At 32.5% G+C, this 26,322-nt stretch overlaps 2 protein-coding genes across 2 annotated transcripts; both read right to left on the reverse strand.

The window, feature by feature from the left end:
* Positions 1–552: 552 nt before the first annotated feature.
* Positions 553–4,308, reverse strand: LOC133810255 ((-)-germacrene D synthase-like). Its single transcript, XM_062246024.1, has 7 exons — positions 4,021–4,308; positions 3,620–3,902; positions 3,078–3,450; positions 2,362–2,580; positions 2,127–2,259; positions 1,778–2,032; positions 553–1,326 (listed from the first exon to the last, which is right to left on the reverse strand). The coding sequence occupies exons 1-7, from the start codon at positions 4,129–4,131 to the stop codon at positions 1,027–1,029; spliced, it is 1,674 nt and encodes a 557-aa protein (XP_062102008.1). The 5' UTR covers positions 4,132–4,308; the 3' UTR covers positions 553–1,026.
* LOC133810259 (uncharacterized) lies at positions 4,216–10,727 on the reverse strand. Its single transcript, XM_062246029.1, has 4 exons — positions 10,425–10,727; positions 9,862–10,344; positions 9,659–9,771; positions 4,216–4,258 (listed from the first exon to the last, which is right to left on the reverse strand). Exons 1-4 carry the CDS (start codon positions 10,617–10,619, stop codon positions 4,216–4,218), a joined length of 834 nt encoding a protein of 277 aa, XP_062102013.1. The 5' UTR covers positions 10,620–10,727.
* Between the last annotated feature and the right edge of the window lie 15,595 nt (positions 10,728–26,322).

The raw sequence follows: 26,322 nt of genomic DNA on the forward strand, positions 1-26,322 counted from the left end.
AAATTTGTATGCATGGCTATATAAGGTCATCATCTCTCTTTGTAGAAGGCAGAGAATTACAAAGCAATAAAAATATTAGAGTGTTTATTGTCAAAAATGTTCTTCTAAATCATTCCTTCAGAGATTTCTGAAGTAGAGATAGTATGCAATATGGATCATATCTGAAGACAATTACTGTTATAAGTTTTTAGATTTAATTGATCTAGCAATCTATCATTTATGATCGTAAGTCACGCAATTTGGAGTGTATAAGTCGTGCAGATCCGTGTGAGAAATTGCTAGGTTTATATTTTTGACTATGGTACAGCAACCCCTTATCAAATTAAAACATCAAATACTTTTAATTCAAGCTTTTAAAAAATTTATTGAACAGGAAATAACTAGCGCAATGTATAGAGATAACTCCATTAAGGAAAAATTATTGTATTGATACTATAGCGCAAAGCCTCATTAAAAACCCTTACCGGGAAAAAAGAGTACAATGCATTACATATATATATATATAATTATCTAAAACAGAATATAGTATTAGGACAATTCTTCTATAGGGACTTCACTTTAAGCCCAATTGGTAGGGCTCTCAGTGTTCTCGACCTTCGAACAGTTTTTGATGCGATTTTTTTTTATGATCGTGTATATTGTAGCTATTTAGAGCATCATCGCGATTTTTAGAAAATTATGAATAATTTACAATACAAAAAACTAGGTTCAAACATGTTGTTGCACGTGTGACTAATTTTTTTTATGCGCGTGGAAAGCAACATGTTTGAACCTAGTTTTCAGTATTGTAAACTATTCGGAATTTTTTGAAAATTTGCAGGATGCTCTAACCAACTACAATATACATGGTCATAAAAAAATTGCGTCGAAAACCGTTCACGAGTCGAGAACAGTGATGAGCCTCACCGGTAGGACTTAAGTGAAGCCCCTATAGGAGAATTCTTGATACAATGCTACTCATTAACTAGCTAATAACTTATTGGAAAAAACTAATGCATAATTATTTACACACAAAAAGATATAAAATTATGGTTGAGTGTAGGGGTTGATGATGAGAGAATCAATCAAATCTTTGAGCAAGGTCCCATGTGTAAAACCATCTCCTTCTCTATACATCTCATGGTGCGCACGTACAAAGCTAAAAACTCTCATTAGGAGTGGCATTGGTATAGTGGTCGGATTGAGAAGCTCTTCATTGAGATCCTTCCATGAATCATTAACTTGTTGGTTAAGTTTCTCTATAGCTTCTTCTCCAGTTACACTATATTGTTTCATGTAACACTCCACAGCTGAAGCCACTATATGTCCTGATTTCCTTTGTTCCGACTATATATAACATATATATAAATACAATAATTATAATTATAGATAATTAACATTAATTAATTTGTGTGTGTTATTATATATATATATATATATATATATATAAGGTAAGACTTCGGTGCAGCAGCCAGGGCACAATTCGAGCACTTAAATAATTTTTTTTTATGACAGTGTACATTGTTGTCATTTAAGATAACCTGCAAATTTTCAAAAAAATTATAACAGTTTACAGTACTGAAAACAATTTTCAAACAGTTAAATTTTATACGCGCATACAAAAAACAGATATGGGTGCAATAATCTTGTTTTCGAAATTTTTTGAAAATTTGTAAGATGTCTTAAATGACAATAATGTACACGGTTATAAAAAAAATATTGTTTAAGTGTACGAACTATGCCCTGGCTGCACCGAAGTGCAGCCTTATATATATATATATATATACATGTGTTATACCTTGTGATAGGCGATATCATTCATAACTCTTCCAACTATTGACATAGTCCGTACAATCTTAGGCAGAGGATCAGAAAATATCCAATCCATAGAATCTTTTGTTACAGCATCTCCTGTTCCGATAAAGGCCATTACTATGAGCACAAAAGATCCGGCACTGTTAAACCCAACTGGAATATATTCGTCTAACGTTGGTATGTGTTTCTGGTGTAACCATTTGGCTTCGTGAAAATAAGCTCTAACTTGAATTTGCAACTGAAAAATATAAAAGAAAAAATCACTAAATTATTCCACAAATAAAGCAAGCAAACTATTAATAAGTTAATTTCTACGTTAATCAGGTTTTTACCCCCTTCTTAGCATAGCTCAAGCAATATGATCTGTCCTTAGTAAATTCTTCAACTTCACTGTAAAACCCCAAAAGTTTCTTGTAACATAGTTTCATGTACTCTGGCAGTTGGTCAATGACACATATATCCCACCTGATCATATTGTAGGAATTGATAAAGCACTAGTTTTAATGTATATAATTATCACGTAATTAAATAAAGCTCATTAATTTATATATGTATAAACACATATACCTTTCTATTGCTTCAGTAAAAAGCTCTAGTTCTTCAAGTGTACCAAAGCTATCATAAATATCATCAATTATTGTGAGTAAAGCAATTAACTTGCTCGTCATCAACCTGATTTGCGAAGTTTCAGCCTCAAAAAACACTCCCAAAGTCCAAATGTAGCTCTCCACTATTCTATCTCTTGAAAAAGATTGCTTACTTTTATAATCAAACTCATTCCACCACCTTATAATCAATCAAACTATTAGGTAAAGTCAAACATGTATATATATATATGACAATTATTTTATAGGGAATTTCACTTTAAGACCTACTGCTGGCGCGATTTTTTTTTATGACTGTGTATATATTGTAGCTATTTAGAGCATCTTCTAAATTTTCAGAAAATTCCGAATAGTTTACAATACCGAAAATTAGATTCAAACATGTTGCTTTCCACGCGCATAAAAAAATTAGTCACGTGTGCAGCAACATATTTGAACTTAGTATTCGGTACTGCAAACTATTCAAAATTTTCTGAAAATTTGCAGGATGCTCTAAATAGCTACAATATACACGATCATAAAAAAAATCGTGTTGAAAACTGTTCATGGGTCAAGAACACTGAGAGCCCCATCGGTAGGGTTTAAAATGAAGTCCCTATAGGAGAATTCCCTTATATATATATATCGTAGGAATCGATAATAATAGAAAAAATAAAAACAAAAAAAACAAAACCTAACCTCGTAATAAAACTTAATTCCTTCTGATACAGATTTTGGAGCAAGTTAAAATCTAGTATTCCTAGTGTTAAAAGATGCTCATTATGAGAAGCTTGTTGATGGTAAACTGAGATGAAATGTCTTGCCTCTCTTCTTTCTAAGCTCTTTCTAATAGGGTGTTTTAAGGCATAATTCACTTGGTCTAAGAGAGGAGAGCTTAATTGGGAGGTTTTAGCAATGGATCCAAGATGAGTAGTTGTGAAGATCAGTGCTTCATCTAGTATTTCCTCTCCATGAACTCTCAGTTGTGCAGCTTCATACAAGCTTAACAATCCTCGAATATCACTCGAAAGTGACTCCTTAAATTTCTCGTTCTTGTACTTGTTGAATACGTCTGCTTGTTTATTGAACACCAAATAATAACCAAATAATTTTCGTTAAAATTAACATAAAAAAAATAAAAAACCGTTAAAATCAAGAATTTATGTTTTCTACCACTTATTATATAGAAGAGATATATGTGTATGGATGTAGTATGTACTTGTATACTTATGTATACTTACCGCATGGAATATTATAACCTTGTTGTCTAAGCAACCGAAAGCGCAGAGCATCAACATAAAGGTTATCATCATGATGATGGTCGTGAAGATTGTTATGCAATCGTTCCAAAACTTCATCAATTTCTTTTTCAAAATAGTAAGACAATCCCAATCGTTGAATAGCATCAATAAATTCGAGTTTCTCCAAAGGATTTTCAAATGGATCAAGATGAATGATATTATTCTTCACTTGTTTCTTCAGTTCAATAATCTTCTCACTTTCTTTGCTATTTTCCATAATTTCCTGGAAATAAAAAAAATTAAAAAAAAACAACAGTTGAAGAAATAGATATAAATCACCGAAGACTATATAATCAATCTAAACTAAACAACTTATTTGTAAAAATAATAATAATAAATACCATTAGGGAGTCATTTGAAGCACATGACATGAAATAATCTCCCCAAATGCTTGGGCTAAATTTGGCTGAATTAGGGCGTTTTTCATCCCTTGTAGTGTCGTGGAAAGACATTTTTTTTTAATTTCTTCAATATTAAGAAATAATTAGTCTTAAGAAATAATTAGTGTATCTAATTTCAAGGACTAGCTAGAGCGCTCAAGCTGAGGATGGAGTGAGGCTGAGAGCCATTGCGCACGCGCTGAGATGTAAAGAAAGCTATAAAGTTGTAAGAAAGAAACAAGAGAGTTTGCCGAGTGAATCGAGATGAGAAAGATGTGATATAATCCAAAGGAATTTATATAGCTGTGGGACTAGCTTATTAATTAGTACCTAGCTTGGCTCTTAATCTGACGTAACTTGAGCTGACGTTGGATGGACCTCTTCTACCAATATTGGTAGTTTTAAAGATATAATCTCGACCTCTTCCTGTGGCTGGTCATATAATAAGTTTTGTGTAGGTCTAGGTGTTAATTACTATATTCATATTTGGATTTAGGGATTTAATTTTTTTTTTTTTATTTAGTATTTCAATATCTGAGTTTGGGCCCATGCATTTATCGAAGTCCTTTTCTTATCAATAAATAATTATAGCCGACTAACTACCTGTAAATATGTGACCCCACTATCCATGCAAAACACTTGTTCACTTGGAGACAAAAAACCTCGTTAAATATAAGATTTAACCCTAAATCTTTGATCATGGTACTCTAAAGCAAGTAATATATAAGAGCGTTTCTTCTAAAATTAATGAACGTAATCGTTTTATATAATTAATTGAATATAATTTAACTAGTTGTTGTGTAATATATCTCTTCTATATAAAAAGTGTTTAGATGACGAAAATTATTATTTTTAATAGTTTGTTTTGTTAATTTTAATTAAATATTCTAAATATTTAATGGAATATACACTACAACATTAAAAAGTATTAGCGGCAGTAAAGTCTACCGCTAATACTATTGGGGTCCACCGCTAATTTGAATTAGCGGTGGGGTTCCGCCGCTACTACCTCACCACTAATTGTTGGACGCTAATAATACTTATTCGTTACTGACTGACACACCCGCCGCTAATAATATTATTAGCGGTGAATATTAGCGGCGAAGCCCGACACTAATAAATGTGTTAGGGGCGCGATTATTAGCCGCGGGGTCCGCCGCTAATAATTTTTTTATTATACTATTTATTATTAATTTAAAATAAATTATTATTTATTAAATTTAAATATTTTTAAAACTAATTCATACTAATTTTTTATAAAATAATCAATTGATTAATTTAAACATAACTAACATTAAAATTAATATCGTTATTGTCATTACAAATAAATGCATCGTTAATTTAATCAAAATACATAAACTAATAACTAAATATAATCATTAAGGTCAATTTGGTAATTATCCTCATCTTCAACATTTTGCTGTGGCGGTGGCTATGTCTGCAGTGAAGGAATATAAGGTTGCTGTGAAGATCGTCCAAGTGTGAGGTCCCCAAACTGATCCCGAGACTGTGGCTATATCGAGGTGGATAAAAAAGGTTGCTCCTGTTGCTGCGACTTGCCCCCAAACTCACCATATCTAAGAAATGGTTGCTGCTGCGAGGAACCTCCAAGTTCACCATACTGAGAAAATGGTTGTTGTTGCAACGAACCTCCAACCTCACCATACCTAACATTCAGTTGCATCGATCCTCCTTGAAAGTCTGTAACATTAAAATATAGTGGAGGAGACTGGGAATAGCGTCCAAACATGTACTGCTTTTGATACTGCGGAGGTTGTTGCGACAACAGATATGATGGATACTATGGAGGAGGTTGGAACTGTTACTTTGACAGTGTATAAAGGTTGTCACGACCGGAGCCCTAGGCCGTGGCAGATTTGTAATGTCCATAACTTGGGTGGTCAAAGGTCAAACTTTGACCCTCGTTGAAAAATAATCTTTATAAATGATCATTTAAGTTATATTAAATCATACTATAATTATAAGTTAAAATAATGAAATAACTCATATAATTATATATAAAAATATTAGTGATAAAAGTATGATAATTTATCATTATACATAAAACAATAATATTCCCACAGTTATGCAATCACCAAATAGTTAAATTTAATAAGTCATAAACACCCAAAATAAGACTTAGCATCCACCATTCCTCATCCCTAACTATTTCATAGCTCATTTAGATATACCGATCATTAGATTCGAAGTCGAATACATACAATGTTCAAAAGATAAGAGAATGACACGAAATAGAAATAGGCTAAACACATTGGTTCCACCGGTAATTCATCTTTTCCACGTTCGCGTCACTAGGTTCCTGGAATGGGAGAGATATGGGTGAGCTTATAAAGCCCAGTAGGAAAACAACTAATAACATAGGACCCAAAAGTTTAATACAACTCCTGCATGGTTAGCTTTAAAAACAAAACATACATCATCATGTATAAACCAAAATAGAGAAACCACAAATAATCATAAGAGCATAGCTACAAGTGCACATCACACTGTCCACTAGATCCCTAGTTCCCGTTACCCACCATAGAAAATCTGACATCCTAAACCGGGTAGCCGGACCTGATAACCACCATAAGGGGGAGGCTCAGAACACTTCCTGTATACAGATGCTAGGTCTTTACACCTACATGTGAGTGGACACCTGATCTACCTATGATGACACAGAGACTAGGTCGTGAAACAACAACGTGCACCAATCATGATCACTATGCCTCTCATTGGTATAACCAAATGCAGGTAAGCATGAAAAGAAAGAAACATATTCCCTTTATATTTTAGAAAATTGGGTAGCATAACAGCTGCATTTGAATAAAACCCAAAAATCATAATCTGCATAAATAAGTGAACAAAAATATATTTGGCACCCAGTGCCCTCAGAACAGATCAGAAAACATGCAGATTAAGTTTTCAATTTTTCAAACATTTATAAATATCAAAATTGGAATATGGTTAATGCAATTCAATACGAGTAAAATAAGTCCAATAGTCTAGTTGAGTCCCTACCTCTTTAGAATTTATTCCGAGCCCAAAGCGACGCTCCAAAGCTTAACGATGATCATAGAATGATTTAGTCCGATCTTAATATCACGTTTTTCCTACGTGCACCAAATGAGCAAACGATTATCATCATATCATTCCTTATTCAAAATCGTGTCCAATGATATATAATATGACCATATTTAAAATTTCAAGTTCCGAACCTCACCCAAGCGGTGCACAATAGCGGTTGGTGGCGGTACCGGAAACGTCGATGAATATATACTTGACATATATCAAAACGATCCTCTCGATGAGTATATCACGAAAGTACAGCTCCTTTTCCCAAATGACCTCCGGTGTCGCCGGAAAATGCTTCCAAAGGGCAGAGATACCCAAAATCTTGTCGGAGAAAAACGGCGAGTTGACCGGAATGACTTAGTGGGTTTTGTTCCTCTCTTCATGCTAGTTCTAAAGGTACCAACCACTTGCTGAGTGGTGGTCGGAGTTGGCCGGAAAACACAGTCAAAGTTTACGCACTACAACAAAATAGATGTTTTATGACTTTAATTGGGAGACATTGGAAGTCTACAATGTCTCTCACTTAGTGAGACGTTGTTGCTAGGGTCATTGTAGGTATATATCCCACGTCTCCCATTGGGAGACGTGCCTCACTTCCCACGTCTCCCACTGGGAGAGGTGGAAAGTCAAACGTTGACTTTCCACCTCTCCCATTGGGAGACGTGGGAAGTGACTCACCTCTCCCAATGGGAGACGTGGGAAGTCCCTAGGAGACATCCCACGTCTCCCATTGGGAGAGGTGAGTGACTTCCCACGTCTCCCAATGGGAGACATTGAAAGTCTCCCACCTCTCCCAATGGGAGACATTGAAAGTCTCTCACATTTAAAAAAAATAAATTAAATAAATTTATAATTAATATTATTTTAATTTGATTTAATAATTAATTAAATTGAAATAATATTAATTTAAATTTAAATTATTTTAATCTAAATTTAAATTAATTTAATAATCAATTAAATTGAAAGAAAAAAATATATTTGTTAGATATATACAAGAAATACAATATTTGTTAGAAATATTCAAAATGAACAAATATTGCATTATGTATGAAGAAAGAGTTAAAAAATTTAAAAAAAAAAACCTATCAACGAGGTCGGTAACTTTGGATTATCGGCAACATATATGTCGCCCATTCTTGTCGCAACTCATCAATTTGTGCCTCTGTATATGATGTGCTTGTTAGCTGCAAGAAATATAAAGTAAAATATATTAATTAATTATTTGATTACATTTATAGTTTAAAAAATAATTTGTAAATTTTAATTAATAATACCGTTCTCAAGTAATGCCCAGGACTCGCATGCTCAATCAAATCCTTCAACATCCTCATTAAGTAGTATCCACATGCCACATTGTCCGGTTGGTGTGGACACTAATTATTTAAAAATATGAGTAATTTATTATTAAATTGAAACTTTTTAAAAAAATGCATACATATTATTCTACTTAATTATTATAAATGTTCAAACATTTATGCTAAAGTTACTTACCTGAGGTTGCTTAATGCATAGAGTATAAGGGATCTCGACATCAGGAAGATTCATAGAGAAAAAAAGATTGAAAGCGCTGACGATCACTGATACAATCTCCTCACGGTTATTTAGCTCTAAATTCACCGGATCACAACAATAAACATGATATGCATATGGTGCCAAAATAAGCAACATCCAATGTTCATTGTATAAGAAAAACAAAAAAATTATAGCTCAAATGTTAAACAAAGAAATTATTGATATGGGTCGGAAAAATGACAAGTTTTTAAACTTACCCATGGTTCCAAGGGACAAGCATAACTTGTTCTTTTGATTTTACGTCATTGCAACGTCTGAACAGATTCTGAACACGATCGTCGAATGAACTCCCTTGAGTGGCGACGATATTAGGATTGACAAATAAAAACTTACTTTGGCGACCTTGTTGTACCACATATCTGTAAATGAACCTAATACAAAAATATGAAAAATTGTTATATGAATGAATAAATCAAATTAGAAAATTAAATGAACAAACTTATTTGTCAGATATATACCTCATGTAGCTGACGAGTACTGCTTGTCCAATCTTCTCCTCTCGAGCAAACTGAAGTATGTCATCCTTAAATATATAACAGTGAGACATATCCTGATCAAAAACTTCAGACTCTATGCCTAGATTGACACACTCGCCATCATCCCAATGAGATACGATATTCTGTAATCGTTCCAATGGAGTTTGGGCCAATTGTGTTGGAGGAGTTTGTTGTCGTCTTCTTTCTCGAGGTTGTTGTGTTGATGGAGCTCTTGGTCGTTGTGATCTGGTCCTACTTGTAGAGGGAGTCTGTATACAATTATATCAACAATTAAAAAAATTACAAACAAATATAGAATTGTAAAGATAATTATGTAAAAACATGGCATCACCTCATGAGTTACATCTTCAGATATAATGACAAAATCCTTAGGCCACGCTATTGGCGTCCCAATGGCCTGAGCAACTATGTACATGTCCAAATCAGGATATGCAAAAGGGAGAGGACAAGTTGGCTTAAGAACACTCGTAATCATAACTTGGAAGTTGTTGCCTGCCTCTCTTTCAATGAGTGTACCTGATGCAACAATGTTTGAAACCGAACCAATTGCTAATTGGCATGCTCGGCCCTGCATAAGAAACATATTATATACAAATAATCATGTTGAAGCAGTAAAGAAATTTATTTGGTTTCAGAATATTCAAGAAAGTTTAATTACCTCTTGCAAAAGCGGTTGTAGTGCAACAATGTGGTGTTCTGCTTGAGGCACTACTGGGTCCGGAGTATAGTAGGACGCCTGCGCTGGTGGCACTGGTGGGTCGGGCACATAGTATGATGATGGCGCTGGTGGGACTCCAACGTTAGATCCTGACCCGCTCTGTTGGGCCAATAATTTTCTCAAGAGCTCATCTTGTTGTTGAAGGCGCTCTTCTAGGCGTTGTGCTTGTTGACGATGCTCTTCTTCTTGTTTTCGAAATCTTTCTTCAAATTCCTTTCTAATGTCGTCATTCGAAGAAGAGGCTTTTGATTTATTTTTCGTTGAGGTAGGTGTTGGAGTATTCCAATATACTGAGCGGGACACACCGTGTCCTCCAGCCCTAACACGTCCTCGAGGCTCAGGAGTGCCCAACGCCCTCGTCAGCACATCATCAGGGCCATCAGGTGCCCATTTACCCTCAGCTTGGAGTTGCCGGTAATGATCCTATGAAATAATATTCACAGAAAGTTATATATATAAGCTAATAATTTGACATATCAACATTATTAAATATGAGCACTTACAATATTTTTTTGAATCTCAGAGGCCTCTCCAATTAGCTCTCCTTTTGCATTCCGACGACCCATGCTCCATAAGTCTGCCCTATCAAGTTCAGTCAGACTTTTCCCACTTTGTTCCATTAACATCTCTTCAATACGCACATAGCCTCCTCTAGAGAGGTTGTGATTGTATTTATTCAGTGCTCGATAATTTTGCATCTCCTCTCTCTTTCTTTGCCACTCGGGAGTTAATCTTGAGTTCACAAACGTTAACCATTCATCCGGAGTTATGACATTCTCAAATCCAAATGGCAAAGCTGGCGGGAACTCATTTGAGTATTTTTTCAAAGCGTCGTAAACGTGTACCCTAGTAAGATTAGTCTTCCAATTTCGGAAGTACTTTCCCGCATCCTTCAACATCTGTTGCTTTTGTTTGGGGTCCAAATCATAAGTTTTCTGCAAGTTTGAAAGTAATAAGAAGCATATTATCAAAATAATATATATTTTAAAAACATTAAATGAAATATAATTAATAAAAATATACCTTCATTGTGTCCCATATTTTATTTTTATCCACCACACTAACATCTTTCCAACTGTTAATGTTGATGGACACAGTTGCTCGAACAACTGATCCAAGCTGTGATGAAACATTACTTCTAGATCCACCCACTAGTTGACCATACTCATTGTATTCAACAGGAGTAAGATGTCCTTCACTCCTTTTTTTGGTGTTTCTAGACATCCATGTACGTCCTCTCACAGATTTATTTTCTTGCTCCACTGACTGAGAATTAGGGCGTTGCTCTCCCTCATCAGAACTACCACCAAAAGGATCAGCCTCCATCTGTGAAACATAAATATCATTATTATAACAATTTTGGACACTCATAATCAAAAGATGAAACACATTGTGATAACAACTAAGAATTTCACATATCATAAACATATGAAACCTATTAAATGGTACCTCAAGACCCATTATCATCAACCCACAATCCTTCACCATTTTCACGGAAACAAATACAATCATCATCAACTTCGTCATTATCTTCTATTGCGGTGAATGTGACAAGTTCTTCTCCGAGAGGTATATCATGTAAATCACCATCTTTAATGTTCCATTCTCTTGTTTGCGTTGGAAGAACAATTGACCATTGGTTGTCTGAAGGATCATTCACATAAAATACTTGTTTCGCTTGTGAAGCTAATATAAATCGATCAGATTTGTGCCCAATTCGATTTAGATTAACTAATGTGAAACCAAAATCTTCATATATTATGCCGCTGTCACTTTTCACCCAATCACAAAAGAAAACAGGTACTCGAGTTGTGATATAATCTAACTCCCAAATTTCATTAACTACTCCATAAAAAGTCATATCACATTCAACTGGATTTTTATCTTTTGCACTAGAGACTTGCACAGTTTTAGCAACAAGGCTAACACCACTGTTTTGTGTGTTTCTGTTGTTATCGCGCTCCCTAGTGTTAAATAGAGTACCGTTAATCATGTATGATGAAAACTTGATGACATTAACTGAAGGTCCTCGAGAAATCCACTTAACAATGTCTGAAACCTTATTTGATGTGTTTTGTAATTCTGACACAACTTATCAAATCAACATACCAAAAACAACAAAAAATGTCACCTTGTAATTTAGTACTAATTAATGACAACTTTCAATAATCAACACAATTTACCTTTTGTTCTATCCAACTACTAAAAGTTCGATAATGTTCGTCTTGTAACCATTTTGAGTTCCTTGACTTGGATGGAAATTTGGTCTTTATCCAATTAAAATGTTCCCTTCAATTATAAATATGTTGTTAAACAATTGAATATACGAAATTACACAACTTAAACTTAATGTATTATATGAATATAACTCACTCGATATAAGGTTGAATTTCATTTATATTCTGCAACACAAGACGATGCGCTTCATCTAGAAGATCTCGACTTACTGTGCATACAACGCTACCACGACGACTCTGAATCTCAACATTTTCAACATCATTTAACCCAATTTTCTATACACCAGTCATGTATTCAGAACAAAATTCAACTGCCTCTTCTGCAATATAACATTTGACGATGCATCCTTCCGGCCGACTTTTATTCCTAACATACCCCTTAAGAATCTTCATATATCACTCAAATGGATACATCCATCTTAAATAAACTGGACCACAATATCTTAGTTCTCTAACCAAGTGAGCTGTCAAATGGATCATTATATCAAAAAATGCCGGCGGGAAATATTTCTCCAACTCACACAATACCTCAACAATTTCATCTCTTAACTTAGGTAACTTTAGCGGATCAATCACCTTACAACACAGTGACTTGAAAAACAAGCATAACCTTGTGATTACATCTCGAACTCTCCTAGGCAACACAGATCGAATGGCCACTGGTAGCAAATGTTGCATTAGAATATGACAATCGTGAGATTTCATGCCAGTCAGAATACAACTTTTCATGTCTACCAATGACCTTATATTTGAGGAATATCCGTCTGGAACTTTTATATTAAACAAACATCTGCAAATTTCCATTCTTTCCTCTTTAGTAAGAGTGTAAGCTGCAGGAGGTAAATATGTTCGTCTCTTATCTGGTTTTGGAGTCAATTCATCCCTTATACCCATTGCAACCAAGTCTTGTCTAGCCTTAATTCCATCCTTAGTTTTCCTAGGAATATTCAACAAAGTGCCAATCAAACTATCACATACATTTTTCTCTATGTGCATAACATCTAAATTATGACGTATAAGTAAGAAAGGCCAATATTCAAGTTCAAAGAAAACAGATTTCTTTTTATAACACCCTTTTGGCTCTTCCACAACCTTGGCCTTGCGACTACGTTTCATCTTTGTAGGTGTACGAACTTTCGGCTTCCCTAACTTGAACACAATTTTAGACATCTTCTCAAGTACTTGGATCCCATTCAATGGCTCAGGAGCCTCTTCAAACTCTTGTTTACCATTGAATGCCTTCTTCCAAGTCCGAAGTTTATGCGTATTAGGCAAGAACTTCCTATGTCCCATATAACATATTTTCCGAGAGTGTTTCAAGTATTCAGAACATGTTTTTTCTTGACAAACGGGGCAAGCTTTATATCCTTTCACACTAAACCCAGATAAATTTCCATAAGCAGGAAAGTCATTAATTGTCCACAATAAGATCGCTCTAAGATTATATTCTTCCTGCCTATATGCATCATAAACCTTAACCCCTTCATCCCACAAAGTTTTCAAGTCATCTATAAGAGGAGCTAGATAGACGTCAATATCATTACCAGGTTGTTTAGGTCCTGATATCAACAAGGTCAAAATCGTAAACTTTCTCTTCATACACAACCATGGGGGTAGATTGTAAATAACAAGCATAACATGCCAACAACTATACTTACTGCTAAGGGATGCGTGTGGATTAAACCCATCAGTCGAAAGACCTAGACGAATATTACGAGATTCATTTCCAAAAGAATGCCACTTCAAATCAACTCTCTTCCAAGCAAGGGTGTCAGCTGGATGTCTTAATTTACCATCCTTTATTCTTTCATTAGCATGCCACGACAAACTTTTAGCATGTTCGGCATTTCTAAACAATCGGATGAAACGAGGAATTGGCGGAAGGTACCACAAAACTTTGGCAGGTACTCCTTCCTTGACATCGTCACCATTTCTTTTCTTTTGCCATCGTGACTCACCACAAGTAGGACACGATTTTGCGTCTGCAAAACTATTTCAATACAATATGCAATCATTAGGACATGCATGAATTTTTTCGTACTGCATGCCTAATGAGCATAATGTCTTCTTTGCCTCATAAAATGAAATTGGAATTTCATTAACTTCAGGCAATAACTCCTTCAAGAAATCAAATAACTCAGTAATGCTTTTATCACTCCAGCCATGTTTAGCTTTTAGATTGTACAACCTAAGAAGCGCAGATAATTTTGTAAATCTTGTACAACCAGGGTAAATTGGTTTCTCGGCATCATTAAGGAGTGTCTCAAACTTATTTGGGTCTACTCCTGATCCATAATGTGCGTCGTCAATCATTTCATCTAATGGATCCCAGTTCTCCTCCACTATATTCCTCCTCACTCCTTTTGGTCTACTTGGCAGAGTTGGAGCAATCAGAGCTATCTCCCCATGGTAATACCAAATTGTGTAACTCTTGTCGATCCCATTGAAATATAAGTGTTCTTTAATCTTTTTAAGATCCATCTTTTTAACATTTCCACACTTAAGACATGGACAATAAGTAAAATTTGGGTCTTTCACATTTTCCGAACAAAACCTTAAGAACAAATCGACCCCGTTCCTATATTCCGCAGATAACCTATTCGCTGACATCCACTGTTTATCCATATATTCTCCTATGTCTATGGAAAAGAAAAGAAAAACACTAAATAAGCACGTGATAAAGTTGTATGTCTATATAAAACTAATTTTTTATTATCCTAGATAAAATCGGGCAGCATTTCCCCTATAATAGTGACCTAACCATCTGCATGTGAATATCAAAACAAACAATTCAAACAACATACAATAAGTTTCTTCCTTATAGAATGTCTATATAAAACTAATTGTTTATTATCCTAGATAAAATTGGGCAGCATTTCCCCTATAATAGTGACCTAACCATCTGCATGTGAATAGCAAAACAAACAATTCAAACAACACACAATAAGTTTATTCCTTATAGCTCCGCAGCACACAGTAAAATTTATCAGAACCTACTTCACTAATACATACAAGTTCTAAACCTTCCGTTATCACCGCAGCACACAATTTTAATCTCAGAATCTACTTCACTATGGATGAATATTTAAGATATTCAAACTCCTCTAACATTTGTTTAATAATATTAAAAGTAGAAGTAAGAGAATATATATGTACCTCTTGCAATCTTTAATCCAAAAGCTAGCAAAGTTACTTCACTTAGTAATCAAATTCGCTATTAAATCCACAAACCAATAAAATTAAATTAATAAATAATAAATAAAACATCACTAAATATCTAGCAATATATAACGTATTATTGTAATTTTAGAAACTTAATTACCTCAAATGTGTTATTGATATTGGAATTTTGATGCAAAATACTCTCTAAAATCTCACCACAAAAATCACAACCTATGAAATTAAATTAATTAATATGTTAAACATTACTAAACAAATATCACTAAATATCTAATAATAGTAAATGATATTGGTAAACAAATAAAAAAAATCCCAATGTGCTGCTAATTATAACCTCAACAAAAAATCAATATAAAATTTCATAACCTAAAAACTTAATAATAAACAAAAACATAAAAATTTTCATATATTTCTATTTTATAAATTATTTAATAAATTTATTTTAACATAACTATATATATAACAAAATAGTTACAATTTAAAAAAAAATTCAAATATATATCTAAATTTCGAAATAAAAAATGATAAAAATTTAAAAAAATTATGAACATATATACTCTAATGAAAGATATACAATGTGATAGGTTAAATTAAAAAAAAAACTAAAAAATCATAAATCCCTAAAAACTTCCATTGAAAAACCACAAAAACATACAATGTATATAAAAAAAATGCATAAAAATGTAAAACTAACACAAAATCATGTATATTACTCATCCTAATGCAAAACCTATGATTTTTTTGCAAAATAATTAACTAAAAATCAATAAAATAAAATAAAAACATACCTTAGAACCCTAAAAAAACGCAGCCCCCAATTCCTCCTCTGGTTTGCATGCTCTCGGGTTGGTGATGATATGTGAGGAAGACAAGCTTTTGGTCATATATGAAGGGAGCACATCCAACGTCTCCTAGTGGGAGACGTTGGATGTGCTCCCATGCATATCCAACGTCTCCCACTGGGAGACGTGCCACGTGTCCCACGTCTCCCAATGGGAGACGTTGGATGTACCCATAAACACTACCCAACCTATTTCCAACATCTTCCACTATTTTTAATGTCTTACAATTGTAGCCATTAATATACACTTTCAATGTCTTACACCATTAGACATTTAAAATCCCTTCTAATTTTTAATGTCTTACACCAATGGTGTAAGACATTGTAGGGAGTCATTAAAAGTATAATTTGTTGTAGTGACGGACCAAAACTTTGACTAACTATTCCAAACAACTTACGAGGTTGGGTCTTAGTGGTGGTGGTGTGTTGCCGTGGAGAGAAGAGAGAAAGAAGAGAAGAGAAGAGAGAGAGGGCAGTCGGGGAAAGAGAAAGAAAAGAAAAAAAAGAAGAGTCAATTGACTCTTTTCACTTAAGTGGATCCCACCCATTAAAATATATATATATATTTTCAGTCTTTACGATGGGTGGTGTTACTCTAAGAAGACCCACCACTTATAAAACTAAATTATTTTTGTATTTCTAATTAATAGAATTGTTTTAGCAAAATGGTTTATTTTTGGACAAGACTATAATGATAGAAATAATAATATTTTGCAACCACTTAAATAACCTTCTATTAATCAGTAATATAATAAAAATAAAAATAATATAAAATCATGACTATTGTTTATAAAATATGTCACCAAATATATCAATTTTTGTTGTGATAGTACTAAAATCATCATATTTTTAAAATTAATTTAAATTCGTCATACATAATATTGTATTTGAATATTGCAATTGTAAGTTAGGTTCATTATAATAATTTAATCCTATATAGATAAACAAAACATGCTAATATATTTTTCTGAAAATAAGAAACTGCCTTTCTAATTATACATAGAGAGAGAGAAGTTTATGTGGAATAGAATAGTTTGAGAAATATAATACATTCGAATTATTAAAAAGAAACAATTTAAATGGGTCTGTTTATTATTGTGATTGTGGTTTGACTTCATACCAATAATAAGACACTTATATATATTATTGTAATAAGTGTCTAGATAACGGAAATTTTTTGTTTTAACGGTTTTTTATATTTTAATGTAAACTTTAACGAAATATTCTTATATTTAACAGAATATTCTTATATTTAATGGTAGTTTATAAATATCACGTAAACTTAAATAAAATAAAATAAAATAAATAATTAAAAAAATTAAAATAGAATATTTTTTTAGATATTTTACAATGATAATTGCTTAAAAATAATAAATAGTTAAATAATTTAAAATATAATATTTTTTTAAATATTTTACAATGATAATTATTTAAAAATAATAAAATCATAGGTTTTATTATTTTTTAAAAGGGATAGAGTAAAAAAAAAGACATAATTAAGAAAAAAAAATATATGTTGGGGATAGTTAGTGTGTAGCATTACTCTTTTTGTAATACTTTTTTAAGTTGACTCACTACTTTTTTAACAATGTAAAGATATGCCTAAATTGATAAATTGTCTTGATACTCGTACTTTTATCGATGCTTAATTAAGAGAGTATATAGTTAATATATAATAAACCTATAAATACAGCATTGTTTACCATATATATAAAAAGTTAGGAATTTGGCTTAATGAGAAGGTATAATTTGGTATGTTCAGTATATAATCTCCTTGATTAAACAGATTATCTATAATAGGATTTCTTATACAAGTTTAATAAGAGTGAAAGCTGATGAGTTAGTTTGGTTTCATAAATTGTTTGAAATGTAATTGTTGCTCTCAGGAGCCTTCCATTTTTTGTATTCGTTGGTTTATTGCAATACATTGACTTACTCATAAAAAAAAATAAACCTATAAATATGGAGATGATAATTACAAAACTGTTTCTCATGCGCATTTTTATTTTACCATTCTTAATTAATAACAACAATAAAGTTTTGTAATTATTCTTTTATCCTTATCTTAATTTGTTGGAGTAAAAAAAATATTAATTAAAATGCTTTAATTCAAACATTTAATTGATGGTTTGTGAAGTGATTGAAAACGGAGAAAGATGTCCTTTCAAAATTTAATAGATAGTAATAAATGATACACTCGACATTTCATTCTAATTATTTTAATTTAATAACTATTATTAAATATTACTACCTAATGAGTCACTTCTTGTCATGTTGAGTAACTCAAGGTATCAAATATTAAAATTCTACTAAAAAATCCAAAATACAGTAAAATAAACTAAATCCAAAGTTGATTAGAAATCTTTAATTCTCAAGTATAAAAGATTAAAAATATTCAAAGCCCTCGATCTTTTAGGGAAAGAGACATGAATTTGGCACAAAAGATATCAAATCAATTAACCTAAAACTTCCCAGAAATGACCCTTGCACTCGAGACATTAGCTACAAACATCATACAAAATTAAAAAGACCCACAATAACGATAATTAAACAAAAAAACACAAAGGATCGACAATATTGAATAAGATACACAAATATGTTCGACTATTATGCATATATATATATATATATGGTATAATTATAATCTTATATAATAACTCTGGAGTAACATATCATACTAAATTAATTAAGTCTTTCCTAATATTATAACTTACACTTATATAACTAAAAAAACAAAACTTATCTAAAAAAACAGGATCACTTAGTGCAGATTCTGTCCTTGCTTCTTTGGCCTTCAACAATCTCAAGGACCACATGCGAGTTATAAGAGACTCATATCTCATATTCATTTGATTGGGTCATCCAAAAACGTACCTCAAGAGTTCTCATCCCCGGAAATAGATCTCCACGGGTAGTCTAGAACATCATCAACATTGGTGGAGCTAGGCTTAAGAAGGTTTGATGGGATTCGAACCCTTAACCCAAACAAAGAAGGATGCCAACGAAAGCATTCTTATCACAACACCACATGACATGAGGTTTAGTTCAAATATGATAGTTTTAAGTAATTAGGTCCCATGCATTTACTTTTTCGAAAGGTCTTCATCATCAATGTTCGAGAGCCATAATTCATATTATCATCAATCCAATGTTTTTATTTCTAATGAATGAATTTTAGAGGTATTTTACACCTTGTGTGTGTATTTTTCTATGAAACGAAATTTATTATATTTTATTGGTTTGCTTACTGTTACAAGCGCATTGGCTAATTGGTCAATCAAACATTTTATTTTTATTTTATTTGTCATATATGGAGAAGAAAGAAGACCAAGCCCATTTGATGCCAAGAACAAATTTCATTGGTAATGCTCTAGAACAAAACATTGTCAGCATTGCTAACTTTATTGGAAATAGGTATCAAATATGAACATACTGTTTTGAACTCTGTGTTCGATACTATAAACTAGTCGAAATTTCTCAAAACCTGACACTACAAAAAAGTTGTTATACTGAGACAAGAACATGTTCTCGGTATAGACATTTCAGATGCGTGAGACCTTTTCGCAGTTCTGGAATAGGGTAATTTCCTATATCGGGAACATGTTCTCGGTATAGGGTTTATAAATATTCCCAGCTACGCGAACCCCCTTCTTCTTCTTCTTCTTCTTCTCTTTCCTACTGTTTTCAGACGTCGTTCCCTCTGCCTCTCTCCGCCGAAATCCCCCATTTTCTTCTAAAAAATTTAGTTTTTAAGTCCAAAAATCTCCAAAAGTGAAGGGGTTTCTCTCTATTTATTAAATGTAAGGTTTATTTCTTCATTTATATATATATTTATTAAATGGTAATGTATTTTTGTAATTTTTGTTTGAAGGCGTGGGTGCGGTTTTTGTTGAACTACAGAGAAAGATTGCAAGGAATTGAAGGTCTTGGTAAGTTGTTTTTAATTTTTCTGTTTTGTTTGAATTTTTTTTTCAATTTTTGAATAATTTATGTCTTTTATATAAATAAAATAATGTTAGTTTTAATAAAAATCTGAAATTATATTAGGGTGAATGTATTTATTTTTAGGTTTTAAAAATATTTATTAGTAAAAATGAATTAGAAAATTGTTAGATGATTAATTAATATTTTTTTTATTAAAATAGATTTTATGTTGTTTTGGTGAAAATTATGTGTATTAAACATATTAGTAAACATATTAAATATTTGAGTGTTAATTTGGAATTTTCGGTGCTAATGTTAGTATGTTGTTGTTGTTAGTTTTAATTTTTTTGGTTATGTTAGTAATAAAAAATCAGATTTTATGAATATTGATGATTTGTTGTTGTTAATCTTTAGTAGAATTTTGATATTTTGATTAGAAAATTGAATAATTAATAACATTTAGACTAATAATTATAAATTATATAGTCGTTTACAATGTATTTGTATTGCTCTCTACATGATCTGGGACTGGATATTTTTTATGTGTTATTTGCAGGTTTTTAAATTTTGGGATAGATGACAATACAGTCGTTGTGTTGCCGAATTTTACATAGAATTATAAAATTTAGAGATTTTGTGAATATTAGTAAAAGCACTAAATGAAATTTTTAATAGGTTTAGTAAAAAAAAATCATAAAGTAATTAAATAACTTTTAACCAAATCCTAGAAATTGTGTGAAAATTAATTAAATTATTCAATAAAGTAAAGGCATAAAATTTAATCTAATAAATCATTGATTAACATTTATAATTTTCACTATTTTTTGTAATTAATTAAAATTAAAATTAATATTTTAAGTTAGAAAAAAATATGTCAAAATTAAATAATTTTAATAATATTTACACTAAAATATATATTACAGTTAAATATCATAAAACAACATAATTAGATATCTTAGACCCATTCGGAGAGGGTGAGTCATTGAAGATTCTAAATTTGCCTCTCTCTGAATTAGGACACACACAAATTGATTGTAAGTTTGATGATTAGTATTCAGTGCAGTGCTACACTCATACAATGTCGATCGACAGGAGCTGGATTAATTTAACAGATCGATTATCTGATGAGTATGAGGCTGGTGTGACGGATTTTCTCCAGAGAGCTCGGCAGTGCGTTGACTCAAGGGGATTGGTGATATGTCCTTCGATCTGATCTTTTAACTGTCGACATTCATCAGTTGTATGTCCGATATCTCGGTGGAATCTATAGTACTTACTAGAGTCTCTTTTTACCTTTTGGTTCCTCATGGGGCTAGGTCATCTAAATGAGACCTGATTTTCATTAGCCAGGTAGATATTCTCCCAAGAGTCATTGAGCTCGGTATGCATTTTGTATACAGAGAAGTATCTTTCCCCTTTCTTCTTCTTTCCTCTATCCGCCTCGGAGTTATTCCCTTCATTTTTCTTTCTCTTAGAAGGGTTGTCCCCGGGGGTTTTGAAGTTGTGGGGTTCGCCGAGGTCGAGGCAGAGTTTGTGTTTGTTGTTGTAGTTATGGGCTGAGAGGTCATATTCAATGCTGACCTCGCCTCCTCTACATTAATAAAACTCTGATCTCTTCGATTAAATTCGGTTAAGGACCTGACAAATTTTCTTTGTAAGTCTTTCCAAAAAGGACTTCTTGGCATCACTCCGCCTCGAACGGCCATTAAATTACCACTATCGTCGACATCTTGAGCTCGAGCTTCTTCTAGGTTAAACCTTGTGAGGTAACCTTTTAGTGACTCATTTGGCTATTGTCGGACATTGGTTAAAGCTGAAGCCTCGGGCCTAATGTCGACCATGGCTTTAAATTGTTTCTTGAAATCTCTCGAAAATACATCACAAGATGTGATCAAACGTCTTTTGAACTTTTCGAACCAGTTTTTTGCTGGTCCCGTGAGAGTGGCTGGGAACAACATACCCTAAGCTCATAGTCCACATTACTGGCTCACATAATTGTGTTGAACGTGCTCAGATGACTGTAGGGATCATAATTTTCGTCAAATGGCGGGACATGAGAAATCCTAAACCCTTTAGGAAAGGGGGTGTTGGAGATATGCGGGGCAAACGACTCGAGTTCTTCATCCCTTTCCCGACTACGCTCATTTTGCAAGAGCCTGAATACTCTCTCCAAGTGTCCAATCCTCTCTTGGACTGGATCTATAGGAGGCCTGGCTTGGACCTAAGGGGGCTAATTATCGTTGATGACAACTTCAACTCCCTATCTTGGTGCAGGATTGTAAATTGGCTGCTGGGCGTTCAGGTGATCTCGCAGATTTGGGTTTGGGGGATTATCACGCCCCCAATAATGGTTAAAATGTTCTTGTAGATCCGGGTGATCTCCTCGATTCCCGGCATTTCTTATCTCCATGTTATATATACTCACGGACCTAGTGTAATCTAAGCTTTCACTGACATGACTCGTTGCTCAATTATTACGAGATGGGTTTCCTGCCGGTCTCCTGCGGTAAGCTGACGAACCCTGCGGTCTTGAGGAACCTCTTCATTTCCATGTCTACGTCCAGCCCACCTATCCTTATCTTGGTGGACAGGTCGTGGAACCCTTTGGACTGGCGAGGGATGCCTTATCGACGATGGTGGATGCCTTATTGGAGAAGGTGGCTACCTCTCATTGTGGGGTCTAAATGGTCCCGAATTCGCCCGATCAGGTTCTGGGACATTCTGCGTGGCACCAGGATTTGGAGTCCAAGCCACTGAGGGGTTGGGTTATTCCCCATTCCCATTTGTGCCTCTACAGGCGGGTCGGTAGCACCCTCAGGCTAGTTACATTCACACACAGCTGACGTGTTTGGATGCTGGATCCGTGTGTCTTTGAGACCATTTGCCCATTACGAGCTTGTCACGCTGGTTTACGCACGCTCCCAACAAGTTACTGTTGACGAAGCAATTATGTTCGAGCTTACCCTTTCGAGCTCGAACCATCTTGCCTGAGGTCAAGAGATGCATCAAAAAACTTATACAAGTACTGAACCCTTGATATCATGAGTTGCGAGTCCAACTTATAAGCTCGGAACACTTTCGAGGCTTTACACTCCTCGAGCTTTCGAAGTCGTCATTCAATGCAAGACCTCTCCTTAATAGTGGATCGAATGATAGCCGTGTTTATTTCGAGCTTACATCTAAAGAGCCTGGATTTCGAGATCATGATTCTCATGCTCGAAATTTGGGTGTAACAAATAATAAGAAGGAATGTAATTATTCTTTTATCCTTATCTTAATTACTTGGAGAAAAAAAAATGTTGATTAGATTTTGGCTGAGATGACATGGTACAATCAATGCTTTAATTCCAACAAGACGTGGAACGTACACTCAAGTGTGTCAATGTGAAGTGATCGGATGATGAAGAAAGATGTTATAGTCTTCGTCAATTAAATGCTGATCTGCCAGCTACCATGAAAACAATTTATGGTAGCGATAGCCAATGTTAGTATGTCAAATAGGGTGTCACTACAAAAATTGTCTTTTAGCTACAAAAATATTAGTAGCTAATAATATATTTTTGATAGCTAGTTGGTAGTTAAATCTTCTTTCGCTAAAAGTTTTTGTTACCAAAAATTTTGGTAGCAAATATTTTTTATTGGTTACTAAATATTTAGTAGGAAAATATATAATATTTTGAAGTAAAATAATTAACTTTTGTGTCTACTAATTTTTTTTTTGCTATTATAATTTGGTAGCAAATTAATTTATTTTTCTTAATAAAATGATTAGCAGTAATGTTATTTCGCAAGTAAAATTTGATAGGTACATATTTTAAATTATTAGCTAATAAAATAACTTCCACTAGATTTTTGCTTGATAATTTGTATTAAGAAACTAACGGATTATATTTGTTTAAACATTATAATATATAAAAATAATAAATGCTCATAGAAAATATTAAAACTAAATATAAATTTAAGATAAATATATATTGCTAAGTGCTTTGATTATTGATGCAAAAATTACAAGATACAAATTATAAATAGGATGAAGATGCCACTACAAGAAACGACATTTTTGCCGGCGTAATTCCGAAAAAGACTTTCACCAGCGCATTTGGTGAATTGCGCTGGCAAAAGTCATTGTTTTTGCCGGCGCAATTCACCAAATGCGCCGGCAAAAGTTTAACAATTAATTATGAAGGGACTTTTGCCGGCGCAATTCACCTAACGCGCCGGAAATAGTGAACGTGGATTTATTGATGTGCACGTTTTCAAGGAGGTAGGTGGCCATACTTTTGCCGACGCATTTCGTTGCGCCGGCAAAAGTATGCTTATTAAAACGGCGTCGTTTTGAACTAGGGTTTCTCTGATACACTTTTTTCGGTGCAACGAAACGCGCCGGCAAAAGCCATAACATTATATCACAGCCGCCCGAGTCTTCTTCTCCATTTTTTTTTTCAGTTTCTCTCATTTCTCTCATTTCTTCCCTCTCTTCTCTCATTTTTTTTTTCAGACACTCTTCTTCAACGGCTCCATCTCTCTCAAGGGTAAGTTGTTTTATTTTTTTGTCTGTTTTGCCCCTAAATTTTCTTCTCATTTCATTTTTTTCTTAGTTTTAGGACGCCGCCGCCGACGGGACCACTCCGCCACACCTTGCCGACCGGACCACCGCGCCACCATCGGACCACCACGCTACACAGGTATACCGATATATATATTTATATATGTTATATATTATATATATAAACTGATATATATTATATATAAACTGATATATATATTATATATTATATATAATTTGATATATATATTATATAATCTGATATATATTATATATTTAAACTAATATATATATATTTAAACCGAAAAATATATATGGTTATATTTATATTTATGTTTTTTTTTTCTGTTTTGTATTTTTTTATTTTGTATTTTTTATTTATTTATTTATGTTTATATATGATTTAATTTTTGTTTTTTTTTTAATTTGATTTTCTGTTTTAAATTTTAGAAAAAGAGGTACAAGAAAAAATCAAATTTTATGTTGTGCATGATAATATAGTAAAAATCATTACATTAGATGATCTAATATAATCTCATAATTAGAAATTAATTTAATTAGTATTCGATTAATCTTAAGATTATGAGATTAGATTTGGTATTATAATAAGATTAAATTTTAGCAATTAAAAATCAAATTTTAAAATATTTTAGAACTTTTAAGTAAATATGCGCTTATGTTGTGCATGCTCTGGGAATATTCTGTATATTGATCTAGTAATATTATGTATATTTTTGTGTGTAGTTTGCAGGTTTTATAAAATTTTGGGATAGTTTAAACTATAGCTGTTATGCTGCCCAAATTTTGTTAATCTTAGGAAAATTAACATTAATTACAAAAAATATAGCCGTTAACATTAATTTTTATTTTAATGCTTTATATGTATTTCTTTCTCTTAATAACAACTATATTTAAGTTACTTTTATAATATATGTTTTTTGTATTTATTAATTTTTTTTGTAAAATTTAAAAATCAGATTTGAATATGTATTTTTTATTTTATTTTAATGTGTTATATGTATTTGTTTAATTTTGCTTGTTAATATTTATTATATTGTATTTTGTGATATATGTATTTTAGTTAAAGTATGAACTTAAAAAAAACCAGATTAATAATGTATGTTTATATTTTTAAATTGTTTTATATTAAATGTGATATTTTTGTAAATATGTATTTAATAATTTTTTTTGTATTAATAAAAAAATTAGTTTTGGTATATGTTTTTTTGTGGTTAAATATTTGTATATATGTAAATTGATGTATTTGTTAATGTATATATATGTTTTGTATGATCTGGGAATATTCTGGGTATATATGTGTTTAATTTGTAGGTTTTTCAATTTTTGGGATAGTTTGAAATATTGTCGTTATGCTGTCCAAATTTTGTTAGAGTTAGTAAAATTAATAAAATTTTAATAATTAATTAAATAAAAATTTAAGTATAATTAAAAATTCATCAAAAAAATAATTTTTAACTATAATTTAAATAAAATAAAATTACCAATCATAATAATTGATTTTAACATTAATATTAGATGTTTTGTAATTGAAAAAAGTTAAAAATATAAATGATTTAATAAAATATAATTAAGTAAAATATAAATATAATAAAATTGTTATTGATTAAGTAAATAATCCAATACAAATTGAAGAATTTAATAAAAAATTACAA

This window comes from Humulus lupulus, unplaced genomic scaffold, assembly GCF_963169125.1.
Source record: "Humulus lupulus unplaced genomic scaffold, drHumLupu1.1 SCAFFOLD_43, whole genome shotgun sequence".
Taxonomy (NCBI): Eukaryota; Viridiplantae; Streptophyta; class Magnoliopsida; order Rosales; family Cannabaceae; genus Humulus; species Humulus lupulus.

What these genes read in the sequence shown, in the direction of transcription:
- LOC133810255 (XM_062246024.1), bottom strand. Translation starts at nt 4,131, where the DNA reads ATGTCTTTCCACGACACTACAAGGGATGAAAAACGCCCTAATTCAGCC. An exon ending in CTTCAAATGACTCCCTAATG is followed by an intron (nt 3,903 to 4,020) that starts GTATTTATTATT and finishes TTTTATTTCCAG; the next exon opens with GAAATTATGGAAAATAGCAA. An exon ending in TTTACTGAAGCAATAGAAAG is followed by an intron (nt 2,260 to 2,361) that starts GTATATGTGTTT and finishes CAATATGATCAG; the next exon opens with GTGGGATATATGTGTCATTG.
- LOC133810259 (XM_062246029.1), bottom strand. Translation starts at nt 10,619, where the DNA reads ATGCAAAATTATCGAGCACTGAATAAATACAATCACAACCTCTCTAGA. An exon ending in CTGAGATTCAAAAAAATATT is followed by an intron (nt 10,345 to 10,424) that starts GTAAGTGCTCAT and finishes ATTATTTCATAG; the next exon opens with GATCATTACCGGCAACTCCA. An exon ending in TACAACCGCTTTTGCAAGAG is followed by an intron (nt 9,772 to 9,861) that starts GTAATTAAACTT and finishes TTTCTTATGCAG; the next exon opens with GGCCGAGCATGCCAATTAGC.